This window comes from Anser brachyrhynchus (assembly GCF_964034855.1).
Source record: "Anser brachyrhynchus genome assembly, chromosome: 2".
Taxonomy (NCBI): Eukaryota; Metazoa; Chordata; class Aves; order Anseriformes; family Anatidae; genus Anser; species Anser brachyrhynchus.
Genome location: NC_137695.1, coordinates 7,488,698 through 7,513,449, shown reverse-complemented (window position 1 = coordinate 7,513,449; position 24,752 = coordinate 7,488,698). Strand labels below are relative to the sequence as shown.

General features: G+C 41.3%; 1 protein-coding gene across 1 annotated transcript in view; it reads left to right on the top strand.

The window, feature by feature from the left end:
* The first annotated feature begins 515 nt into the window (after positions 1 to 515).
* Positions 516 to 24,752, top strand: part of PRKAG2 (protein kinase AMP-activated non-catalytic subunit gamma 2) — a 217,368-nt gene continuing 193,131 nt past the window's right edge. The window contains exon 1 of the mRNA XM_080578544.1: positions 516 to 761. Within this exon, the coding sequence (XP_080434670.1) occupies positions 651 to 761 (111 nt within the window). The 5' untranslated portion in view covers positions 516 to 650. The remainder of the gene's footprint in view (positions 762 to 24,752) is intronic.

Here is a 24,752-nt window from a genome sequence, read left to right as displayed (position 1 = left end):
TGCCACCCGCCTCCTGCTCTCGGCTGATTTGGGCGTCTGAAGGCTTTTTGGGGAGGGAGGCGGAGGATAAACCACGCGTCCAGGAGCCGGCTGGGGCCCTGCTGCCTCAGGCGCCGGCTGGCTGGCGGCAGCCCCGGCCCGTGGCCGCGGGGGAGCGGTGTCGGCCGGGGGCTGCGGGCGCTGGTGGCGTTGGGGTTTTATTTCTTCTTCTTCTTCTTTAGGGGAGGGAGCCCGGGGTTTGATTTCTTGCAGGGAGAGCGCGGCCGGGCTGCGAGAAGGGAAGGAAACTTTCTTAACCCCTTAACCTCCCCCCCCCGCAGGATGCTCCGGATATTTTTGAAAGGGCGGAAGAGTGAGAAAGCGAGCAGCGCGCCCAGGGGCATCTCCTGCTCCTGAGAAGGTCCCCCTGACACCTCGCTTCTGGGATTAAAGGCTGGGGCTGGAGAAACTCCTCCCCTTCCCTCCGCTTCTCCCCCCCCCCCCCCCCCCGCCCCCCCTCCTATTTCCTAAGGCCATTAAAAAAAAAAAAAAAAAAAAGAGGGAAAAAAAAAAAATAATTAAGGAGCCTGGAGTAACCGCGGCCGGTGGGGTAGGGGACGAGCAGCTTTCCTCTGCGGATCCATCGCCCGGCACCACGCCGGGGTGCAGGGATGGGGAGCACTGCCATGGACACCAAGAAGAAAGATGCCTCCAGCAGCAGCAGCAGCAGCAGCAGGAAAAGCTCCAGCCAGAAGAAACTCATGCTGCGAGTGCACATCCCCGTAAGTGGCTCCCTGCTCTTCCTCCCCTTCGGCTGCCGGCCGTGCCTTGGGCACCGGGGCGCGGCTTCCTCTGAGCCTCCCCGCGGCTGGAGAGGCAGGGAAAGGGGGTTCCGGCTGCTTACACCGAGGGCTGGAGGTGTTGGGGTGCGACAGGCGAGCCCTCCGCCTTTGGGTTGGGCTGGAGCAAGGTGTGTGTGTGTGGGGGGGGGGGGGGTCCCGTGGGGTCCCGCCTGCAGCGAGTGGCACCAGCAGCGAGGGTAACCCAGCTGTGGGATCGCTCCTCGGAGCGTGGCTCAGGGAGAAGCCCGCGGTCACCCCCAGACGCGGGGCTCGGCAGCGCCGGCTTTGGCTCCGGGAACTGTCCGTGCCTCGCGGCTGAAGCGCGGCGCTTAACCCGGCGCTGCCGGGGCTCGAAACCAGCCGGCGGCTGAGTTTCCCAGGGCTCGGGAGCCCGGAGTTTGACACGAGCAGTGCGTTTGTTGCTGGGAGGGCAGGGACGGCGGCACCGCCGCGGTGGAGCAGGCAAGGGAGCCGCGCAGCCTGCGCACTGCCCAAGTTTTGTTTTGCGCGGTCGCGTAAACCAGGCGAGAAGCTGTAGCGTGTAGACACCAACTAACCTCACACCGAAAGTTTCGCTCTGCTCCCCGTGAGTACTCGGAGGCTGCCTTATTATCTGGGCCTTCAGAGTTCACATCTCTTTCAAAAGTTTGTTTGCTGCCTTTCTTTACTATTAGGACATTCTTGTTATCTCCGTAACTAGTTTCTCTGCTCTCAGTACCAACATCTTTTTGGTTCCAGTGCTTCTGGCAAAAAATAAAAAAAATAAAAAATGTCTGAGCCCCAATATCTTTTCCTGCGCAATCTGTTTTTCTTTTATCTCATTATATAAAAGTGGGAAACAGTCCTACACAAGTCTCTGCCAGGCCACCAGGGAGCGAAGAAGATATTTCTAAGTTTTTTTTTCCTTTCTTTTAGAGGAGAATAAGAAGTCAAAGCGAATTTATTAGGTGTCTTGAGTGCGTGGAATAAAATGGAGGAGAAATCCATGGCTCTTCTGCACATTTCGTTTTTCTCTGGGGAGGAATGCAAGCCCAGGGGCCCAAGCCAAACTTCTGCTGAGCTGCGTGAGTGCGCTCGATCCTAGGAGAGCCGGGTCTGTTTCTGCTCACAGGGGTGTTGCCTGTGTGTTTGGGGCTGGAATTTTTAGGCAGCGATCTTTGCCACGTTACTGGCAGGGCTTCATAATAGGAGTGTAAAATACCGTGAAAATTAGCTTTACCAGGTCTGAGTGCCGCTCACACTGTGCACCTTTTCCCTTTCCATCCTGCCTGCCGCCTTGCTGCGTTACCAGCTCTTACCACAGCCCCCTTCCTCTGATTCAGTCTAGCCAGGACCTGCTGTGCAGCTCTATCTCCACCTCTGCTCAGAGAAAATGCAGTTTCTGCCTGCTGAAGAGCCACAGGTAGCCTGGGAGATGCTGTGGTTGCTGCAGGATCTTACAGGATCTGTCTGGTGCTTATGAAATCAAACCAAGCACCAGACATCTCTGACCACAACAGTGCTTGGAGCAGTTTGCCCCACTTTATGGCTGTGAAGCTAAGGTGGAAAACAACGCTGAATAACTTGTTCACTGAACAGATGAAGGCTGATGCTCTCTCCTAATCACTTCCTTAAGCCTGTAGACAGCCTTTTGTCATGGGCGTCGCTTAGTTTTGTCTTGGATGGAACATCTCTAGTACCAGACGATAATTCTTCATGTTCATTAATCATTTAGTTTCTTTGCTTTATAGTTTATCATCTAGATGGTGGTAGTTACTCAGCCACAAATGCCTGACACTGCACTGAAGTCCATGTGAGTTTTATTGTTCCCCCAGCTGGGAGCAATTCGAGACTTGGTAATGAACAAACACCTTTCATTTCTCCTTTCTACCCCCAAAATATGATCCTTTTGATTCATTTTGCATCATTTCAGTATTCCTGAAATGGGCTATCGGACCCAAATTCTTTCAGGTAGTACTCTCATTTTTGGTGGGTTTCTGTTATCTGGCAGTTTAAATATGACTGTGCTATAAGAAAGAACATTTTTGTCATTCTCCTCATTTGACAGTGGAATCTGCATTTGAAAAGGCCCATTTAGAGTGTTTTTTTTTCTCTTTCATAACGTTTTCTTGGCTGTTGTTTTGAAGCATCATTCCTATTATTTCAGTGGCGCCTGTCAGTGTAGCTGTAGTTGTCAAGGGAGCTTTCACCAGACAGTAATTTTTATTTTGTTCATCCTCTTCTTTGTTTTGCTGTGAGATCATGTTTATTGCTGAGACATGTAATTCTTGCTCATTGACATCTTCAAATTAGGAACTGAAAAGGTCTGAACAGGAAGAGAGAACGGAGTCAATTCTGAAAGAGAGAGCAGTGGGCCAGAAAGGTGCTGGTGTGACGCAGGCTACCCTAAAACATATTTATTAATCGTGTGGAAATCCTGAATTAAAAAGTGATGATAAATATTGTGGGGGGGGAAAAAAAGGCGAATTGTGCAAAATATACTACATAATTGTATACATAACACATAATGGCTGGAAGACTGGGGAGTAATAGACATGTCTGAAAATAAAACTTGTATGCTTTTATTCCCTCTTTTTTTGTTGTTTTCTTTTGTTTTTGAATTGGCCTTGGATGGTGCGGAAAAAATATCAATTTAAGAAAGCTGTTTTTGTGTCTTGCAACACTCCAGGGCATTTCTCAGGTACATCTTTCTCAAGCAAGAGCATCAAAACATTATATAGAAAGTCTCGAAACACTCTATTTTTACCTTCTTTCTGTGCTGAATCTCCTTTGGGACAAGTCAGTGGTGCCCAACCTTTGCTTCTGGGAATAGTGGTTGACCACTTAGTTCCTGCTAGTTGGGTTTCCTAGCTCCACTCAGCTTGTCATTCAGCAACCCAGAGAGAAGCAGGGGCCACCGTTTTCTGTTAGCATGGCAGGGAAGGATCTGCTAAATTGCCGGACTGATTGAAGAACTTTTTGGTTTAATTGTTGTTTTCTTTGTAAATGCACAACTGACAAACTAGTGATTTAGACGGACCGTAATGTGGTCGCAGGAGCCTTTGTGAGGTAGAGGTCGTATCAGCCTCTGTCTTTCCCAGCAGCATGTTCTGAGGGCTTGAAATTAGAGCTGCCTAAATGGAAATTTCTGGTCCAATACTCTTGAAATCTGCTACAGATTTGGATACAACTCTTTGCTCTCTAGATGCATCATGTCTGTAATATGAAGACATTAACATTATACAATTCCTTTTTAAGCCATTAGACGATAATGCTGCCACATTACTTTGAACATTTTAAAAACCCTGCTCTAAGATGGGTTGCAATTGTCTGCTGAGTAGGAGCTCGCAGTAGTGAGATCAGCATGTTCTTCTGTCATCTTGCAAAATTGATCTGCTCTAATGCCAACGTTACCGTTGTAATCCTGTGTTGCTGCAGAAAAAAATGAGAGATTCTGCTCCTGCTTGCTTTGAATTTCAGCTGGGATAATTCAGTCAGTGCCAGCAAAGTTGAGAGTGTTTACACTAGTGCAAATGAGAGCAGAACGTGTCTCAAGAGCTTCGCCATGGCAAGTGCCAAACACCTGCTGCTCCCAGCAGGTGAGCATTACAGCACCTTGGCACTTCCTTGGATTGTACCCAAATATATCACAAGGTGACTTTTTATGCAAGAGAACAAAGAGATTTTTTTCACAATAAGGACAAAAATAACATCTGCAAATGAATATGAAAACATCTTCTTTCAGCCTGGTGAAGTGGCTATTGCCTCTGACACTTCAGCCCTGACAGCAAAGCTGATGCATTGCACGGAGGCTCTTGGAGACCACGATTCTTCCTTGTCAACGTCACCCAAACATCTCTGCACTCTTGCCTATTTCATTGTCATCTGCCAAGCTTCTGAACACATTCCCCAACGTGCAAATTCATTGCTGCTTCCAGGCCTGTTATTATGTTGGGATGCCAGGCTGAAACATCAGATGGCTCAAATTTTTCTAACCCGATAGGTTACAACGCCGTCCTGACAGTTCGTGTTGGCTCAGGCTCTGCCCTTCCATCTTGCTCGCCACGCTTGCATAGTCATTAATGACTGCATGCCTAATAAGTCACTGTGAAATGATTTTGTTCTGGCACAGTTTTTGCAGGGTGCTTGTCTCCTGGTAATTTCTGGGTGGGCTGATGAGAACTGCACTTGAATCTAAGGAACACTTTAGAAAGCTGCACATGAGAAATAAGCAGGTCAGTTCTTTCAAAGATGAGGGAATCAGCTTCCAATTTGATCTAAGAATGAAAAAAAAAAAGTTTGTTTTCTTGGGAAGAGGTGGTGAAGGGAGTCAAAGAGGAGAGAGAAAATTTTCCCTAATATTAAATCTGCATTTGTCCTTGCTCTCGCAGGGAGGACTCTAAGTTGTCCTGAGCTTCTGTGGCCTTGAATTTTATATTTGGATTCCTGCCTAGGGGGCTGATATATTAAAGATCTGAAGAGGGCAACAGGTATTTGTTTAGGAGCTTTGAGATTGCACTTTGAATCTATCTGAAGGAAAGAGTAACGGATTCATATTTGCAGTAACAGTAGCTGCCACTGTACTTAAAGAAGCTTTTAGTCTTTTTAGTTTTAAAGCATAAGGAAAACTGATCATCATCTTATTGAAAAGCACTGCTTCTTCGAAACATCACTTTTTCTGCTAGGAGATTCTACTCCTAAATTATGTCATCACCCTCCATTATTTATCCCTGTGAGCCCTGTGAGGTCTGTGGGTTTGCAGGAAAGTGAACTTCATTGGAGGAAGAAGTCATGAATGTGGAAGAAACCTTACAGAAATGTGGATTGTAAGATTTGGCTTCTTAGAAGGTTATTCACACCATGCTTGTACTGGGAACTATGGAAATAGAAGAAAATGTCATTCTCCTAGAGGGGCTGGGAGTGATGAGGAAAGTAAAGGTCTTTTGATGGTGAGAGTAAGACAAAGAGGAGTGAAATTAAGTTCATGAATTTGTTGTCCTTTGCCAAAGAGGATTCATGTAGTTAAGTGTTAAACTACCTTTAATAGTTCCCATCATGTAAGGTTAGTCACACTATTACTTAGAGAGCAGATGACATTGCACCATGTTGTGTCGACATCAGTGACTGCTCAAAATCTCAGCTTTTGAGATCGTGGTTTTCTTTCCCCATGTGCCAGTCCAAGGGTATGAGAAAACCAGCTGCATTCTTTCTTTCTCATGAATCATTTCCATTAATATCCTGCGGTTAATGCATGCCCACATTAGTACCTGGGAGGTTCCAGTGCCTATTCACAGACCTGCAAAGCTCAACTTAATGTAAAATCTCACCTGGGCACCACATTGCTTTCAAGGGACCTGCTCAGAGGTGACCAAAAGCAGAATTTGGCTCTGAAGACAGGGTTAAACAATCATTTTGTTGATGATGTATGGGCAGTGTAGGTTGGCATGACCCTGTGGTTGGCTCAACACAGCTAATGGGAAAAGAAAGAAGTAGAAAATAGTAGAAAGTCAAAACAGCATCAGCATGGTTGTTTGTAGACTGAGTTATGGGCATACATGGTGAGTGGAGACTTTTAATTTTCATTATTTTGAAGAAAAGCTGAATTTATATCAGAAAGTGTTCCATGTATAGGGAATAATGAAAGAGCAGAGTCAGTTCCAAGAGAAATGAAGAATAAGGCTGTCCGGCATAAAAATAACCCTTTTGTGGGCTACATTACCCTAAGCTGATCGTCAGGCTTCAGCAATTAGCTTGCTTTCAGAACCTGCTCTAGTTGCAGAGGACTGCTGTTTCAGTTTTCTACTACACACAAGAGAAAGTGCTGTGGCCTGGCAAACAGGGAGAGTGCAAGTCTTCAAAGCCAAAAAGAAAAAGCAGCTTCAATGTATCTTGAATGGAGTATGTTTTGCGTGTGACTGAAAAGACGATCTTATGTATACACATAAATATAAGATACCATCAATAAAGATACAATATGTTTGGTGGTTTGGTGGTATAGGATAGTACTATGCTACTAGTGAATTACTAGAATTAGTAATTAGAATTAGAATTACGATTAGTAATTACAATTAGTAATTACAATTAGAATTACATTATTCTCATACTAGCAGTGAGTTGAAACAGTGGCGTATATGAAAATTTCTGCAGCAGACTGATTTTTCTTTGTATGGTTGCAGGAATTGGAATGTAATGCATCAATTTAATTTTTGCTTCTGTAATACTGCCTCGCAAACTGCTTGCATATAACTACATATGAAATCTTTAAAGCAGTAAATTACATTATGTAAGTGTGACTTAGTGGGCTGCATAGCAAATGCATTGCAGAATGTGTTTCATGGTTGTCATTTATATTACACACCGTGATTGTTCAGACCTTTTGGTCATTATTACACAGGGTGCTGATGATATTCTCTTCCAAAAACAGAACCTATGTCATGAGCTGAAGACTTAATCTATTTTTGCAATCAGGACGATAGAGCTACATACCCTTTTTAAGCCCCTGGAGAACACATTCATAGATCTGGAGTTTCATTAGGAGGAAATGTGTGCATTATAAGCATTATCTGCCATGTTATGAAACCTTTATCATCATTTATTCACAACAGGCATTGTGCAATTTGCAGTCAAGTTTTCACATTGGTAATGCTATCGGAACAATGAAAATAAAACACCCTGTTTCTGAGAGCTGCAGAACGAAAAGCTATCACAGTGGCTAGAGTGCTGGCGTACAGCACTACAAAACACAGGATTTTCCTGCCTAATTGTAGACTTCCTAATGGTCTTTGATGAATCACTGATGTTCAGATCTGGTTTTTAGAAGCTATGAGCCTTTTGATTCCTTTAGAAAAGTTTGGATTTCTAACTCCATATTTTCTGTGGAGTTAGAAATCGATACCTGCTGAGCTGGATTAGGGGTAAAATTTGAAACCAAGCATGAAGAAATACTGCAGTGAAGACAAGCTCTCCATTGAAAAGGTATAGTCGGTGATGTTGCCTTTCAAAGGTGTAACTACCAACAAGTATTTTGTACAGAATCATGGAAAAAATGAGGTCAGGAGACATCTCTGGATATTGTTTAGTCCAGTTCTGCAACTGAGAGTAGAGTCACAGTGTGTTGCTCCTTGTTTTATCACGTTTTGGGTATCTCCAAGGATGAAGACCACACAGCTTCATTGGTCTGAAGGAATGCATTTGGGCAAGTGAAAGCTCATTGAGACTAAATATTGTTCAGCTGCTAGCCAGGCAAACTGAATAGCTCCACAGTTGTTTGGATCCTGTCCCACAAGCACAATATTCATTTGGGAAGTGAAAATGGATTTGATCATGTAGCATAGAGGCTTCTGAGAAAAACATGCTCTAAGATGGGAGTGGAAACTGGAGGCACAATGTTCCCAAAAAGGCTTGTGGAAGAAGGGGAGAGTAAGGAAGAGACTAAAAAAGATGCTTAGTCAATGTTATCACAATACGTACGGAAGCTTGCCAGCTTCTCAGTAGAGTCTTGCATCTTCTGGAATGTGGTTTTCATCATGCCTTGTCATTCCTTTTGCATAAATTAATTAGAGGGGGATTTGCTGTTACGGAGTATTAATCAGGGCTTCTGTGTTGGAAGTATGATCTAAATCAAGAAGCATGAGGAAAGACAGTTCAAGAGCATGAAATCATCACCTAGTTATCTGAATGTCTATCTGTTTTATTGCCTGAGGTTGGACAGAAGAGAGTCCCGGATGTAAGCTTTGCATTGATGAGTGGCTGAAGCATGAGAGCCACAAAGAATATTCCATGCATACAGTGCAAAATAATACTAGATTTTTGTGTCACATTTCCATTGTTTTAACATGGAGGCTGGTAAACTATGAACCACTTTCAATGTATTTTTTTTAAGTATCAGTATGCCACACCGAAACCCCTATGGGATGCTCATTCCATGCACAACCTAATGCTTTTGAGCTAGATATCCATGCACACATAGGATGCATATATTAGTAGAGACAAACTGAAGAATTTAAGGACTTGAAAGGTGTTATAGACTGGAGACATGAGAGGAAACAGTATTGTTCCTGCAGTACTGATTTTCAGGTAGATGTTTTGAGTTTAAGCAACTTTTCCCATGTTGTAGAGGAGTGTGGCAGTTGCACTCATGAACTCTTGAGACCTAGTTCATTTACCTTAACAATAACCCCATCCTTCTTCCTGTGGTATTTTTCACAGAAGAAATAGTGTACAAGCTCAGCCTAAGTCAGCAGTGACTGAAAGTATTTTTCCTTTTGTTTTTTGAAAATCTGTGTTAAGTGAAAGGATTCCAGCTTTTGTCTACCATCATTCTGTGTCCTAAAATAACAGTTAGTGCTCTTTTGATGGTCTGATCAGGAAAACCAAGGATTGAGGAGATTAAATAAATGAGAGAAGACTACATTAAATTCTAGCACGCAAAGTGACACATCAGTGAGTGTGCCTACTTATCACACTCTCCATATGGTTCGTGTGGTTGTTGAAATTTGTGAAAGATTAGTCTTTTTTTGTCCTTTTTTTTTTTTTTTATCTTTTCTGAATTGGTGTTGGCACATTAGGTGTAGAGTTCTTGAAACAGGGGATCTGCAGCCATTTAGTGCGTAGTCATCTATAAACTCAAGCAGATGGTCTTTGGAGCATCCCAAACAGCATTGTACCAACCTACAGCACCCTCCAAAGAGTTTGCAGGCATCCTGTCTCCATTCCTTCGATCTGTTGACTTGTTCTTCCAGTTGCCACAGTTGGGCATTCCCCAATCCTGCTGCCAGCTACTGCAGGAGAGAGAATACCAGCATTGTCTCAAACTATTCTTCTTGGATACTCCCACCATTAATGCTACACCAGCTCTCTATTTTTTTTTTGTGGGAAAATGGAGAGCTTCTGCCATTTGAAAAGTTGAGCCAACATTATTCATAAACATAAGATTTATAGTTGGAGATGAATGGGAGGTAAGAAATGTTACTCAGCTCTTCCCTTTGTCCTTTTATTTAGTTAGTTGATGTTAAAGGTAAATACTAATTTAATAGACTTCTTTTAGTTGGATAATGATTAATTATACATTTTCCTTTTTTTTTAATGTTTTTGAGAATGACTATACGCAGCTCTAAGCTATGCAGAGGCAGGAGGGTACATGCCAACAATTCTCTTTATAAAGTAATACCAGTAATTAAAAAACTGCAATTACTTCAATTCCTTTTCCTTTATTGTGTACTTAAAGAGTGTTGGCTCCTTTCACTGGAGCAGGCCTGTGGAGGCATCATCAGCTGGCATGCAAAAGCTGCTGTTAAATGAACTCTACTGATTTTTGATTGTAAAACACTGAAGACATGAAAAGAGGAAGCATGCCTTCCTTAGTCATGTACGGTAGGGGACTAGTCTCTATTACTTAGTAAGAGAATAATGTTGTTCACCTTTGGGTAATGTAGCATTCATCAGCTGTCCTGGTGGCCTCCAAACAACAGTTACCCAGGCAAAGCAAGCTGCTGTTTGCCAGTTTGGCTTTATTAATAGCCTACGTGCATCCTCCTGTCCTGTTGCAATGCTGAGTAAAACATGTTGTCTTAAAATGCTTTCTTCATTAGCCAGCATGTTTCATTATCGTAGTGGGCACCGACAGATAAAACAACTCAGCAGGTGAGCGGTAACTTGGTGAGCCCCAGTAACTCACTCACTTTCGATGGCCATCTGACTATAATCTGAGATCAAAAAAACCCTAGAAGAACGGATTACTCAAATTACTTGAAATGCCATTCACAAGATTAATCCTAGAGAAAAAATACTAGGTGCTAAGAAGGCTAGTAGTTCAGAGAGATGGAGTTTTCAAAAGATTTTGGGCATGGTAGTTCCCTTTGCAGTATTTGAAGATCCTACTAGTTCATCTGCATCAGGAAGTCCTTAAGCACGTTTGAAAATCTAATTTTACACCTTTCAGGCTTTCAAAATGCCATTCTTCCCCTTCTGTTTTTTGTACGTGTATTACAAAACAAAAGCTCGTTTTCCTACTTTTTCCACTCCCAATTTATTTTCAGCTTTGAATGGGGAAAACATCCTCTTGCACCTGATAGCTAAACAACAACAACAAAAGAAAAGAAAAAAAAAGTCAGAAGCTTGCTTTTTTATGGAACAGAGATTGAATGTAATACCAAGAAGTAATCTGGGAAGAAATAAATAGCAGCTGTTCTCTTGATGATAAAAACTGAAACTAATACCAGTGCTTGGTGTGGTGCAATTCACTGTGATACAATAAAGTTGATGTATGAACTTAGGTTTGACAGAGTGACCAATTATTGCATATGATAAAGGCTTCCAAACTAAATTCCTTTCCTACCCCCTTTAACTTTTAAATGTAACTTGAGAAAAAGCTGCACTCATTTCAAAGCTGGGAGGATTTTTATTTACATATTTTTAGCTGTGTTACCTTTTAAAACTTGTTGTGAACTACTGCAGGCATTTCATGTGTTCAGACTTACTGTGGATAGTTATTTCAAATTGACCCTTAAATAGACAAGTTTTAAAAGGAAAAATATCTTTCACTGCCACGATCTGTGTCGACTTTTTGTCCGAAAGTTTATGAAACAGAGGTATTTGGGTTTAAAAGTGTTTGGATTTGCACAAGTTGGTGCCGATATTGCTTCACAGGCTGCTGTTTGTCAAGGTCACTGGAAAGAGATGAGAGAACACCTCAAGTTGTCAGAAGGTGATGGGGTAACCAACTCGAAATTTTTGTGTACATATCTGCTGCAAAACAGCTCATCGCCTTGACTGTTTTTGAGTTAAAGTAATGGAGTAAAGGGCACACGTGTAATTACCAAAGACTGTCAATACCAGTGGCAGTGATCTGTGCGTGCATTTTAATGATGAGAGTTGGAACACACAGCCTGAGCATCTGGGGACATGCACGTGGGGATCACCTCCCAGTAAAATCTTATTTCTGTGGACTCCAGCGACAAAATGAGAGGAAATACTAAGTATATACCCTAAGGAAACATCAGTTTTGAGATGAGAAATTGCTAAGAGTCCATTTCCAGAAAGCAATAGTTTACCCTTAATTTTGTTTTATGCTCCTGAAAGTTTTGTGTACTTGGCTAGGTTAATTTAAAAAATAGAATAACGTAAGGACACAAGTGCAGAGCCTGTGTACGTATGAAAGGAGGCTGCCCTGTGTGCAGCTGTTTACTACAAGCTGAATACATTCAGTGTGTATGTACAGGCTGGCAAATTGCTCATGTTCCAGTGAAATGAACTGTGATGGAAAATGCAATAGATATTGAATGATTTCAGAAAAAAAAAATCATTATGAATATGATTCTGCCTGATGTTAAAACATCTGGATTTAGTTTCTAGCTCTATGGAGATAATTTTCAATTTCATATCCTGTGTTTTAATGTCACAAAACAAATAGAACAGCTCACTGACTTTGTTTCTTGACCTTTTTGCTGTTTCTCTTTCTTCCTTTTTTTTTTTTCCTTGTCTCTCTCTCTCTCTCTCCTTTTTTTTTTTTATTTTTTTGGATTTAAAAGACTAAATAAATTAAAGGCCAATTACCTAGGACAACGTGGTAAAAGAGTAAGGGGTATTAATTTGTGTCCTGCTGCCCAGGATGGTTGTAACCTGGACTAACCTTCTTCTTTCTTTTCCCTGCTTCCCTGCATACAGCTGTTGCTGTAGAAGGCCTCCAAGTCATGTCATGTCAAATAATGCATGGTCTTCAGAGCTCACTGGGGGAGAGCAAAGTCTGGGAACAATGCGAGCAGGCACAGCCAGCCACTTCCACTAATTGTTGATGTGGACGATGGAATACAAAAGCAGAAGGAGGGAGGGGGGAATGGAAATGTGTCTTGGTGTGGAAACGGCTGCGTAAAAACAAATATGCCTGGGCTTGCTCATTGGGAATGTACTTGTTGCAGAGGAGAACTCCCACAACAGGAATCCTCTGCTTTACTCTGCCCTTGCCAGGTTATTTTAGAAGGTTTCTTTTTTAGTTATTTACCTGTGGAGGCTTTTTTGGTTATTTGGGGATGTGGACGGTAACAGGTAGTGACAATTTACTGCTGAGCTAACCTGAAATCATGTTAATTTTTGGTTCTAGTTATCAGGCTACTAAATATTGCAAATGTGAATTTTAAGTTAATTAATTTTAATGTAACATGCTAGTGGCATTTTGGATATATTCTGCTAAAGCACAGTCAAATATCTCAGGGAATCTCATTTGTACTGTGTCCTCTAACTCAAGGCAGGCTGCAGTGCTTTGCAGATGAATTACACACAACAAATAAAATAGAATAAAATTATATAGATGAGATTTTTACTCATAATAATAATAAAAAAAGGAATAAAAAACAGAATTTCCTCTCCAGAATTGTTGCAATGAAATGTCTAAACTGCATTTTCCTTAAACCCTGAAAAAAATCAGGTAAATACAGTGATGGAGGGATGACCATTTGCTAGGATGAGCTACAAAATGAAACATCTATCCTATAGGATTGTTGCTATAGAAAATAATGAAAAACAGAAAATGAAATTGGGAAAGTCATATTCATACAGAAAAATGAGTAAATTTCTACTTTACTACGCAGTGGAATTTAGCTACACAGCCCTGTGCATTCTTCATCATCTCATGGAGATGAAAAGGCTCTTTACATCAAGGAAACACGAAACACAAGTGATACACAGGGCACTTGCATGTTCATCTGTTCCTGAATCATCATCATACTTATGCGGAAAAGTAGGTATTTTTGCAGTAAAATGCAACAGCTGCAATTAGTAATCGACGCAATTGGTAAAAATCCAAATGCTTACTTTATCCATTTACTACATGAATTGCAAAGTCTAAATCTGAACCAAGAGCTATTATGGAGGCAAGAGAAAAGGGAATAGTGAGCAGAAACACCAATTTGTTGATTGTATAATGGACCTGTCATTAGTAAATTGATTATGCCAGTGCCATTTCTTTTTCTTCAAGACAGATATTGCTCCTACCAGAGCTGATGATCTTGAAAAGCAGTCTGATTATGCCATAGTGCATTTTAAATGGAAAATTATAATAGAGTTAAGGAAGATGGAAAACTATTGACCGGTAGAAATATGATTGCTGTTAGCATTGCAGAAAAGAGAGAATGTAGAAAGATATGATGGTTTATCCAAAGAGATAGATTTATCTCTTTTTAGTGAAAATTATTTAAATTAAGTGCTGTGAAAGTTAGCATGAGGACAGCCCTAAAGACTGAACATGGCTCAGAGCACAAATCAAGTCCATCATATAAAATTCCTCACAACAATTCATTGTGGCACTTCTGTTTTGACAGGCAGGATTGGTCTTTAAGCAATTACCACTGAAGATATTTATCGTCATAGTGAGGAAATCCGACTTCCTGGCACTGGGTTGGGAACTTCATTTCTTAGTGATCTCCTAAACATTTTTGCTGACTAAGACTGATTTTGAACCTGTTGCCAAAAGATAGCTTTTCAGTCTTCTTGCCAGTCTTCCAGTTTTCACATCAGATTTCCCTTTAATATGTGTCCCTGTTTTTGTAATCCAGTTATTTCCAAACGCCATCGTACCCTTTGGAAAAAAAATAGTAATTCCTTAGCAGTATCCTCCCAGCCAAAAGCACTAACTGCTATTTCTAGATACAGTTTCTAAAAAAACCCACCACAATCATAAAATACAAGCACCACAAAAATCAGTCTTGCAGTTACAAGTTGTGTCTTTATTGAAAGGATTTTTTCATTTTCTTTGCATCCCTGAGACAACGGTAGACTTTAGGGATGAATGTCAGGTTTTTCAGAACATCTGAGGACCTTGGCTACCTAAGGGTAGGCTACTTAATGCTAAGAATGCTACAATGCTCCTTCTATTTCATGGAGGATATTCACAATTAGCATTTTAGGGGATTTAAAGGATTTTTTTTTGGCCTGAGTGGTCTGTTCAGTGCTGAGCAAGGAGTGGCTGAACGTTCTGGAGGATTTCCAGCTGTATGGGCTGCTCACCACTAGATATACTGGGCCTGACTCCGGCGTTACCTGCCTTGGTGGGAGTGTTTTCCATGCCACCTCTGGAACTGCTATAGTCAACGGGGTCAGGGCTGGAGGCACTGTTTCTGCTCAAAATGAAATTATTAAAGTTTTGTTATGGCTCTCTTGCAGGTCAGAGGGATGGGAGAGGGAACCACCTCAGCTTGTGAGTGCTCTTATAGCCGGTATAAATGAGAAACGTATGGTGCATTGATAAATACCTTGTTAATAAATACCAAAAAATATATGTATTTTTCAATTTTACAAGAATGCAATTTGACAAACATCTAAATTTCTTCTGGATATTTGACTGAGAGCTTTCTCTCCTTGCAGACAATTTTCATAGCACTGTTTACCACAAGTCTGAGTGCATCATTTAGAAGGACTGTGCAAAATGGATGGTCTAAGAGATCTCTTATGGAGATAGATGAGAGAAACTCAGGTAGAGTGGTAATATGTGGCTAATGCTATGATTCACTCTCTCCACTATTCCGATTATGTTCCAACTGTAATTCTGAAGCTGTGGTTTCTTCCAGTGGTCTAAATGGGGAGGCAGGTAAGAGGCTGAACTCATTGTGAGCCAGAAACCTAAAATATCTCTGTGAGTATTGGCAAAGTGCACAGACCAGAATAGATACATTCAGCCTTTCTCTTTCACCTCCGCATTATAGAGACAAAGTACAAAAAGCCCATACAGAATTCTGACCGACCATATTTTGTTTAAGTAGATGCCTGGTGACAGTATGGACCAAAGACATTTATAAGGCTAAATCATGTACTTTCTATGGAGTTTTAAGTCATTTAAATTAAGTATGCCTCGGTGAATAGGCTGAAGATCCGTAAATTGAAGCAGTTTTATGTATGTTTTCATAATATATGCTTTTTTATGTGCAGTACTTATACTTGGCTAGATGTTTTATGTTGGAATCCTCATGGTGATTTAGTTAATGTTGTTTCCTTTTCTGAAAATCATGTCAGAGTTTATCATGATTTATTTAATAGAAAAAAAAAAAGTTCTTTAATAGAAAAAAAAAAGTTCTTTTATCTGTCCCTATTTGAACATAAGGCTGGTTCTGAGGAAAGCTTGACTTTTCTGAGAAGCTTCTAAAAGTTCTGAAGAAAAATACTTCATTTCCATCTGGCAACTAATTAAAAATAAGCCTTAAGAAGTTCGTATTTTCCTTACTAGGACAATCTGTTATTCAGGCTTTTCAGCACTGCTGTCCATGAGCCTGGCTGTATGTCATGTTACCAAACTGCTCAGAAGAGGAGTTTCCACCCATAATACCAGTGGAGACATGGGACTTATGTCCAGGGGCTGGAGTTCTTTGTCTGGCACACTGGTTGGGCTACACGGGAGGTAATAACTTTGGGAAGGAAACATATATATTCTAGCAATAGCCATAATGTTTTCTTGTTCTTGACTTTTTATTGTTGCAAAATTATAAGTAAAGCAACTGTGACTGCACAACATATTTGTATATTTTATGTACAATGGCAAAGTAGAGCAAGTATGAACGTGCATCTTGGTTTAAGTCTTCTCCAAGTAGATGTATTCATTAAGCTGCCCATAGAAATTCAGTCAAACATAAACTCAGCTATTGCGGGTAATTCATTAACAGATTCATCTGAAACTTTGTCCAAAGCTTTAGTTTCTGAATCAGGTCATGAACGTCTCATTTCCTCAACAACCCAAAAATACACAGTCGATCTGGTGCTTGAAGCCAAGTCTAGCTAGACTCCGAGCAGCAGGGCAACCTCCTAACCACAAGCTCGCTTTATCTTGGATCCAGCTGTGCTTCTCCTTCCATATGTCGGGACTGCAGAGGAAAAGGATATCCCTGTAGTATGAAACATGGCAGTCTTGACCCTAACACCCTGACGACTTTGTTCTTGATCTTGAGGGGAGCATATAGCCCAGACTGCACTGACCTTGGGTGTACATGGAGTAAACTCGGGGACTGTTGTAAGCCTTCTCATATGAAAAGCTCAAAAGTGTTTTAAAAATTCTATTTTGCCATTTATGACTGACATTTAGATAGTTCTGGGACAGAGAGCTCTAGGTGTTTCACTGGTACTTAGCAGTTCTGGGAAAACTTTTTCCAGGAATTCAGGAAAATTACTTCATCAGGTGTATCTGACAGGGAGCAATTTTATCACCTAAAAATGCAAATTGTGGAACAGAGTTTGGAGTAAAAATTTGTTTTCTAAAGGGAATGTGTCATGAGATCTTGAATGGTTACAAGTGTTTTATTTCTCTGTATATAGAAACATATGGTTTTGTTCATTCCAGGCCTCTCCAGCATTTTGACTGCCAGCACTGTGCTGCCTTCCTGGTTTGGAGGGCAGTGTAATTCCTAGTGAACCATCAGTAATAGCAATACCGTAATTATGCTGAACCTGAAATTTCACCAATCACCTGACTGTCAGCTCTCAGGTATTTGCAAGATCCTGATATTCACCAGTCTCATCTTATTATCCATATGCTATGCAGTGTATTGTCTGTAGATCATAGCTCTTATCAGACAACTGTGCCCTCTAATATCAGCTTTCTGTGTGCTCCAGTTTTCACTTATACATTAAACACGGGGAGATCTGCTTTATTTGAACTTGCCAAAGAAGTGGACTCTTGGAGGTTGTCCAGGTTTTTATTGATGGGGTATTTGATCCAAATATTTGTTTTAAAACTCTCCTGAAAAGAAAGCCTGGTGTTAGAGCCAACATAACATAATAACCCTAATGGACTGCCCTCCTCTGTATTCTTCCTTCTGCACATTTCAAAATGTTTGGCAGAAATGTATGAGTTAATACCCAAATTGCCTGGAAGTATCATTATTTCTGATTTAAAGCCTGGAAAGCAAGAATATAAAAGGTAACTTGCCCAAGTCCATAGCAAGATGGAAAGTAGAGCTTATAGGCTCCCTAGTCTTGTACATTAGCTAAAACATCATGCTTAAAGCCAGATTGATCTAGGTAAATCAGCACTGGCAGATGTCTTGGCCCACACTAGTCCTGATCCCGCGCTGACTCTGTATGGAGCTTTTCATATGTAAGATCAACAGTAATGAGCCTCCCTTTGGCTGCAGAAATTTACCTGTGATGAAGTACATAGGAGTTGCCAGACTCCTATGTAAATAGATTTACTGCCTTCGGTTGGGGATGATGTCAATTTGACCCAGTCGAAGCAGAATCAGATAGCACTGTGAGCCTATGGCTCCCCATAAAACATCCATTCTCTGCCATTCATTGTTGTTAATGATGGATAATGTTGTTTCTGATGGAAATAAGCCAGTTTTAAATCAGGAGTGGGAAAGTAGAGCCTTGCCTTAAACTGAGCACAGCTGCTCTTTTGTTACTCGAGTTGTGCACAAGGGCGAGCAGGGTTTTGGCATGCTCTTGGCTCCATAAAAGCTCTGCTGAGGGAGCAGCGGAAGTTACTCCCACTATTTTAAAAGCCAGGTCACCAGACTCCCAAAGTTACAGCAGCTGATGCCTCTGGAGAGCCGTCTGTTCCCTAAGCCCTGGGGAGAGCTGAGGAAGAGCGTATGCTGCGAAAGACTCCCTCACCGTGGGAACCGTGGTTTGAACCTGGAAAGACGGTGACAAATCAGCTCAGCATTCTGCTACTGAGGGTCTGCTTTTCATATATAAGACAAAAGCAGTCTTCCGGGTGGCTGAGACAGGTGAAAGTAGGGACAGGGACCATGGTGGTGGCTGGTCAATGCTTAAAGTGAAAAAGAACAGTGTTGGTACATTTGCTTTCTAAACCATTTTGAGGAAGCCTTTTTTTCTTCTCTTTCTCTATCCTATTTCAGTTTTAATTTCACTTTTAAAACTTTCCTTTCCTCTTTTTGAGCTTCTCTTTCAAGTCTAGCTAAAAATATAATATTTCAGATGTGAAAAAAAAATATCTTTCATGTGTTTGCTTGTTTTTCTAAGCTATTCATTAGGTTTGCAGAGATTGTTTCTGTTTGTTGGTTGATTTAGATAAGTCGGATCATCTTGATTCCACTTTGGAGTCATCATCCAACTCCTCACCAAATCTTGGGGCATTTCAGACCCTTGTGTAAGCGGATGATCTGTTTTTATGAGTAGTATCCCATGTTTGTGACATATATATGCATAGGGGTGTGTCTGCACACACCCCTATTTCCATGCGTACTTTTGCATTTAATCCACGTGGCACATCTGATGTGAGGTTTCCGAGAAGGACATGGAGCAAGGAATTCTTACAACAGGCTTCGCATGTTTTGATGTAGGTCTAGCAAAAGAATGTGGTTGGCATACTCTGAACGCTGAAATGGTGTCTCTCTGAGACACGTGGTCACATGTTGCATACCAGTCTCTTTCCAAATCTGGAAAATGGTCCAGAATTAACTTTCTGAATCATCCTATATTTTTTATGATGACCCTCACATCATACGTAGAATGACTTTTCTTTCCAGATGTCAGTAGCCTTTTCTGATCTTCTATTCATTGGATATCTTGGCTGCTTCTGTTCTGCAGATCTATCAGCTAAGAGGTCTCCACAACTGCTTAAACCTGGAAAAACTACTAGAAATAATTACCACATCTTTTCTTTCTCGTTGTAGTATATGTACAAAACAAGAAGAAGCCTTCTTTTAACCTGCCATTTATTTCCATTTCCTGCTCCTGTAGGAAAATACTGTAGGCAGCCCCATCATAACTTCCTTGTAAGAAACTCCATCAGTCTGCAGAGCAGTTACGTTTTTTGTCCCCGTTGCTCTTGCTAGAATGTTGCTCCAGAATTTCAGTCTTTCCATTCCTAATTTCCAACCCAAGTTTATTCACAATCTGTTTCCATCTGACGATTGCACCCACAAAGTGTCCTTTATCTCTCTTCTCCCTCGGTGGTGTTTGTCCACCGTATGTAACTTTGGAGCGCGATTGCACATGCTCTCAGCTGTCGACTGCAAAGCTGAGCAAGCCAATCTCTTTTAGTCACGTCCCGTAAGAGAGCCTCCGTTCTGCTCGTCATCAAAATAGTCTGTCGGTGCACCTGTTCCCAGCTGAATTAACCTTTCCTGAGCACAGACGACCAGAGCTGTACACATTATTCCAGATGAGTTTTCACAGTGCTAATACATATATCTTATTAAAGCTTTTTATCTGCTCTGAAGGCTTCCTGACACGCTCTGTAACCACAGGTGCTCTATCCATAGCAGCATTACAATGATAGCTCCTTGTTAACCTTTAGAGACTGCTACACTTCAGATCATCTCTACCCAGCTGCTAAATTCTCAGGTTTTTAGACAAAATTATAGTCCATAAGAACATGAATTCAGGGAATAAACTAAATTCATTAAATCAAATTAATAAAATTAGCCTTGATTCTTTTCCTTCACTCAGTGATGTTATCCAGTCCTTCCAGTGAACTACTCTGGTGCTTCTGCTAGTGAGTGAGCCTGGTAGCTTCGTATCATCACCAGGCTGTCTGCCTCAGCTTAAAGTATTTTGAGGGGATTCTTGAGCTAAAATGAACAAAACTATTTCCAAAACAGTGGCAGAGGAAAAAAAAAAAAAAAAAAAAAACAAAAAACAATACCAAAACTATGTTGTTCATCTGGGTTTTAAAAAACTGCTTCTTTGCACTAGGGACTTGAAATTCCTTGCTCTCCCCCATGCTGCCTGGTGTGTCAGCAGGAAGGAGCACAGGAGAGGGCTAACACAAAGAGGGGTTCACCATCTACAAACTAAATCTTGGAAGAACATACTAAGAAATTGAGGTCTCTTCCACAATTATCTGGCTTAGCATTAGGCCAGAGTTGGGTGGAGTCTCACAGAGACACCCAAAGATGGATCTGTGCTACCCTGTGAGATTTCAAGGTCTTAGTGAAAATGATAGATCTTTTTAATTTAACGTATATATATTAATATGACAAATCGTTTAATTTTCTAACTTTACCTTTTTTTCATTCAGGTTTTAGCTAAAACTTGACAAAATATAGATCACTAGAACAGGGCTTACATTTGCAAAGTGTTTGTATAGCATTTGCTATAGGTTGTATAGCATATAGACTTCTTGTTGCAGAAGTACAAATGAAAATAAATCCATTCAGTGCAGGAAGATGACTTCATTACTTTACCAAATTGCTAAAGATAAGACAGAATTAAGCACATTTAGTTAGGACTACTTTTGTCATCCTTGCAGCAGTAGTAGCTGTCTATATCTTTACCTTTACAGTAGAGTCATTTGTGCAAGCAAATGGGCTTGGTGGTGTGGCTGAAACAACATGATCCCTGAAGCTGAGCCTTCTTATACTTTGGTCTCCTTCTGTTTAGGGCAACCCGACTTTCAAGCATGGTATACTGAAGGGCTATGTAGTTCTTGAGAGAATCTGAGCTCATCTGGAGTAGAAGTTGCTCAGACTCTGCTTCAAGATCTTCATCAGCTTGCTTGACAGACTGATAATGCTTGGGGTAATTCCAAGAGCTTTTTCTTCTCTTTCTGCTACATTTTATAAACTTTTCTGGTGTCCTATTTCCCTTTTTATTTCCACTTTTCCTTTTCTTTTTTGTTACTTGTTTTCTCCCGTCTGTTTGAAGGGTATGAACCGTACTTTTTCAGTGGGGATATTGAAGGAAAATAAAAGGTTAATATAAGTTCTGGGCAAATAATGATTTGTTTCCAACAGTGCTACCAGCTGAATTCGCTTTCAGCTGCATTGTGTGCTGAAAACTGATGACTTACAATTGGCTTAAGCTGACAGCAAGGCTGGAGCAGCTGTCGTGTTGCAGAACAGCAGAAACTTGCAGAAATAACTCTTTTCCTTAAAGCTGAAAAAGAGTGGTGTTTGCTCCCCTACCCCTTCCCATGTAAGCAGGTGTTCTGAAGGTTTTCCTGAGAATTTAGATTCCCGCTGAGAAAGCAGCAAGATTTCAAGAACAAAGCTGTTTGCACACGTGTAAGCTAATGTAGTGAAATATTTAAGTGATCTCTTTGGTAATGTTTATGCTTTAGTAAGGATTTGTGTGTGTGTGTGTGCGTGTGGATTTAGCACTTCCGAAACAGTTGCTGGTTTCCAGCCCTGTAGTGGTGGGTTTATCCAGAGAGCAAATACCACCTAGAGCCTGGCCTGGCATCGCCTTTGTCTCGGCTGCCAATCCAGACCCCCTTGAGAGGATGCTGAGTGTCCATTTCAATGCCTCTTCAGCCCACAACCACCCTGAAAGGGCTCGAGAAGTTATGCTTCTCTGAAAACTGCGATGCTTTTATGTTGCAGACTTTGGGCTTTTTGAATTTCAACCAAGTAGAAATTCACCTCATGGCTGTGAAGGTGATTTACGAGGCCGTTTTCTGGGAGGGCTGTGCCAAGGAAATTGTCTCTCTGTGGTTGGTGCTTGTCAAGAGAAGCCGGTTGCTGCTCTCGTGACCATTATTCCTACCAGCTCCTCTTCCTGCTGTGCTGCCCCTATGACCAATGTACTTCTACCAGAGAGGATTTTCTTCTGGGCAAAGGTGTTTTTATAAAGTCACCTGGAGTCTTTTCACCTAGCAATGGTGCTGCTGCTTCCCCTGGGGCTGCAGTGTGTACCCTGACATGCGTCAGTGTGTGTTCAGCACTGCTGTAAATGCTGAGCGCTTCGTTGTTTCCTTAATCCGTGCTGACTCCACCATTTCTGGGCATTATCAGGAAAGCACTCACCTCAGTAGCAATCGCGTGTGGTCCACCGGGCATCTTGTTCTTTCCTGCGTCATCCCGGGAAGTGGCATGAAGGCTGGCTAGATCTTCCCTCTAAAGAGAGGGGGAAAACAAAGGGAAGGAGTAGCGTAAGTGACTCTTCTTATCAGCAAGAAAGAGGATTTGTTTTCTCACAGACTAAGCTGCTAATGCTGAATGACATAAAGAAAGAGATAAAGAGAGCTGCTAAGTCTCTGGGGAGGGTTGTGGGGACAAAGTATGCTCTCCAAGGGGATACAAAAGACAAAACAAAGCAAAACCAACATAGTTATGGAAATTAAAAATAAGCCCCTCCAAGAGGAGGATTAACAGAGGAAATGAGCAGCAGGCAACAAAATCGTGACATCCCGATCAGGGACCCCATGGCCAATAGTGGCTGATGAAGATCATCCTCCAAGTAACAGAGATAAGATCTATAAGTAAGAGAAGTGGAATTAAAAGGGTAAGGGGCCTAATTTTCCCTCTCTTCTTCCAAAATAGTTTATTAGAGCTGCATTGTTTACAAGAGTTACTGTTTCAGGATGGGCTTTTCCCATATAAGCTGATTGATTAGTAACAAATAAGGTTCCAAGTCCACAGGTGGAAAAGGTCTTCTTCTGATATACATACTTCCTGAAATAGATAAATATACATGAAATACCAGAGAAAGATATCCAAGAAAGTGCCTTTCTCAAATAAAGGTACTGAAGGGCTAATAAATGGGTTTGAATATTTAGCTAGGAAGGGTAAATCACTTTCCCAGAACCTTGAAAGCAAATAAGTAAATACCAATATCATAAAATTAAGTGAACAGGCTGAAATGGAGGTGGCAGAAAGTCTGAGCATTGCTGATGGCTAAGTACCCAAAGGATTACTTACAGATAGAGGAGCTCCCACTAAAATCTGTGATGTTCCTGACAAATAGAACTTCATAAGGGTCAGACAAGGTGTCCACTGTTTTCAGCAGTGGGACATGGTGAAAAGAACGGGTGGAAGAAGCAAGAGCACCAAGACCAACTTTAGAAATTTAGCAGGCTTTCTGGAGTTGGATTTGTCTATTCATAAGCCATTTTACCACTTCTCAACTTGATCTAGTATCAGTGGAAATGGAGATCTGACACAAGACAGCCAAACACAGCCTGGTGTATCTTGGTATTTCCCTCAAATTAAGCTTATTTAATTGAACTGAATTTTTAAGGTTTTAGAGAAATAGAAGCACTACTGATTATTGGCGTGATCTATTCTTAGCTCTTGCCACGGGTTTTGCTATATTTGCCATCTGAGCTTCTCGTGTGCTGGACAACACAAAGCAGAGCTGCTTTAAAACAGAACAGCCGACTTGTTATTAGTAGCTTGTTTGTTTGTCCTTAGGCCTATTTATAAAAACAGCCCCAGGAATTCTGCCAGCAGCCCAACCACTAAACAATTACAGATCTTTTCTCGGAGCACTGTGTTCAAATCTATGCAATAATTCAGCAGCAAACCAGGGCCCTGCTCACATGTGTATGAAAGTAGCCATTTTTGTGTGCAGCACTTTTTTTTTTTTTAAATGAAAACATAGTCTCAAAAAGTATCCATGCTGATGCATATAAAAATCCCAAATTTATCACTGCCAGTTTAGTGAAACCAGGCCCACAAGTAAGATATGCAGAACTCAAAAGAAAGTCAAAATGGTCAAATAAATATTAACCAAAAACTATACATAGGCTGCAAACTCAGACAAGGAATTCAGGAGACTGGTACTCACATGGGGCCAGGCTTTCCAGCTCCCTCCAGTTAGCTAGGTTTAAGTGGAAAATAAAAAGGAACACCTCTGTGAGGGAGAAGATTCATCTTACTTTGAAAGGACACGGTAACATCTGGTTTTATCGTGGTATGATATTTCACGGATATTAATTTGTGATTGTGGTAGACAGTTGAGTGTTTTTTCACAGTTAGTGTTGCAATGCAGATGAAATGCACTCCTTAATTAGTGGATGTAGCACTACAGGGATCGAATGATAGTCCCTTGATGGCAAAAATACAGGAGAAGTGGAAGGAGCCTTAACCATTTGCTTTTGTTTTTGTTCAGACTGCTGTAACAGCATAACAAGAGGATTTTGTGAGGATATCTTGTTAAACAGCAGACAGTAAACAGGGCTAGTGAATGTAATGAAAGGTAGGAATGTTCAAATGAGACTCTTTGGGGGAAAAGGAGAGTGCTAGCTGAGCAAATCTATTCGATGGAAATTACAAACTTTGCACAAGG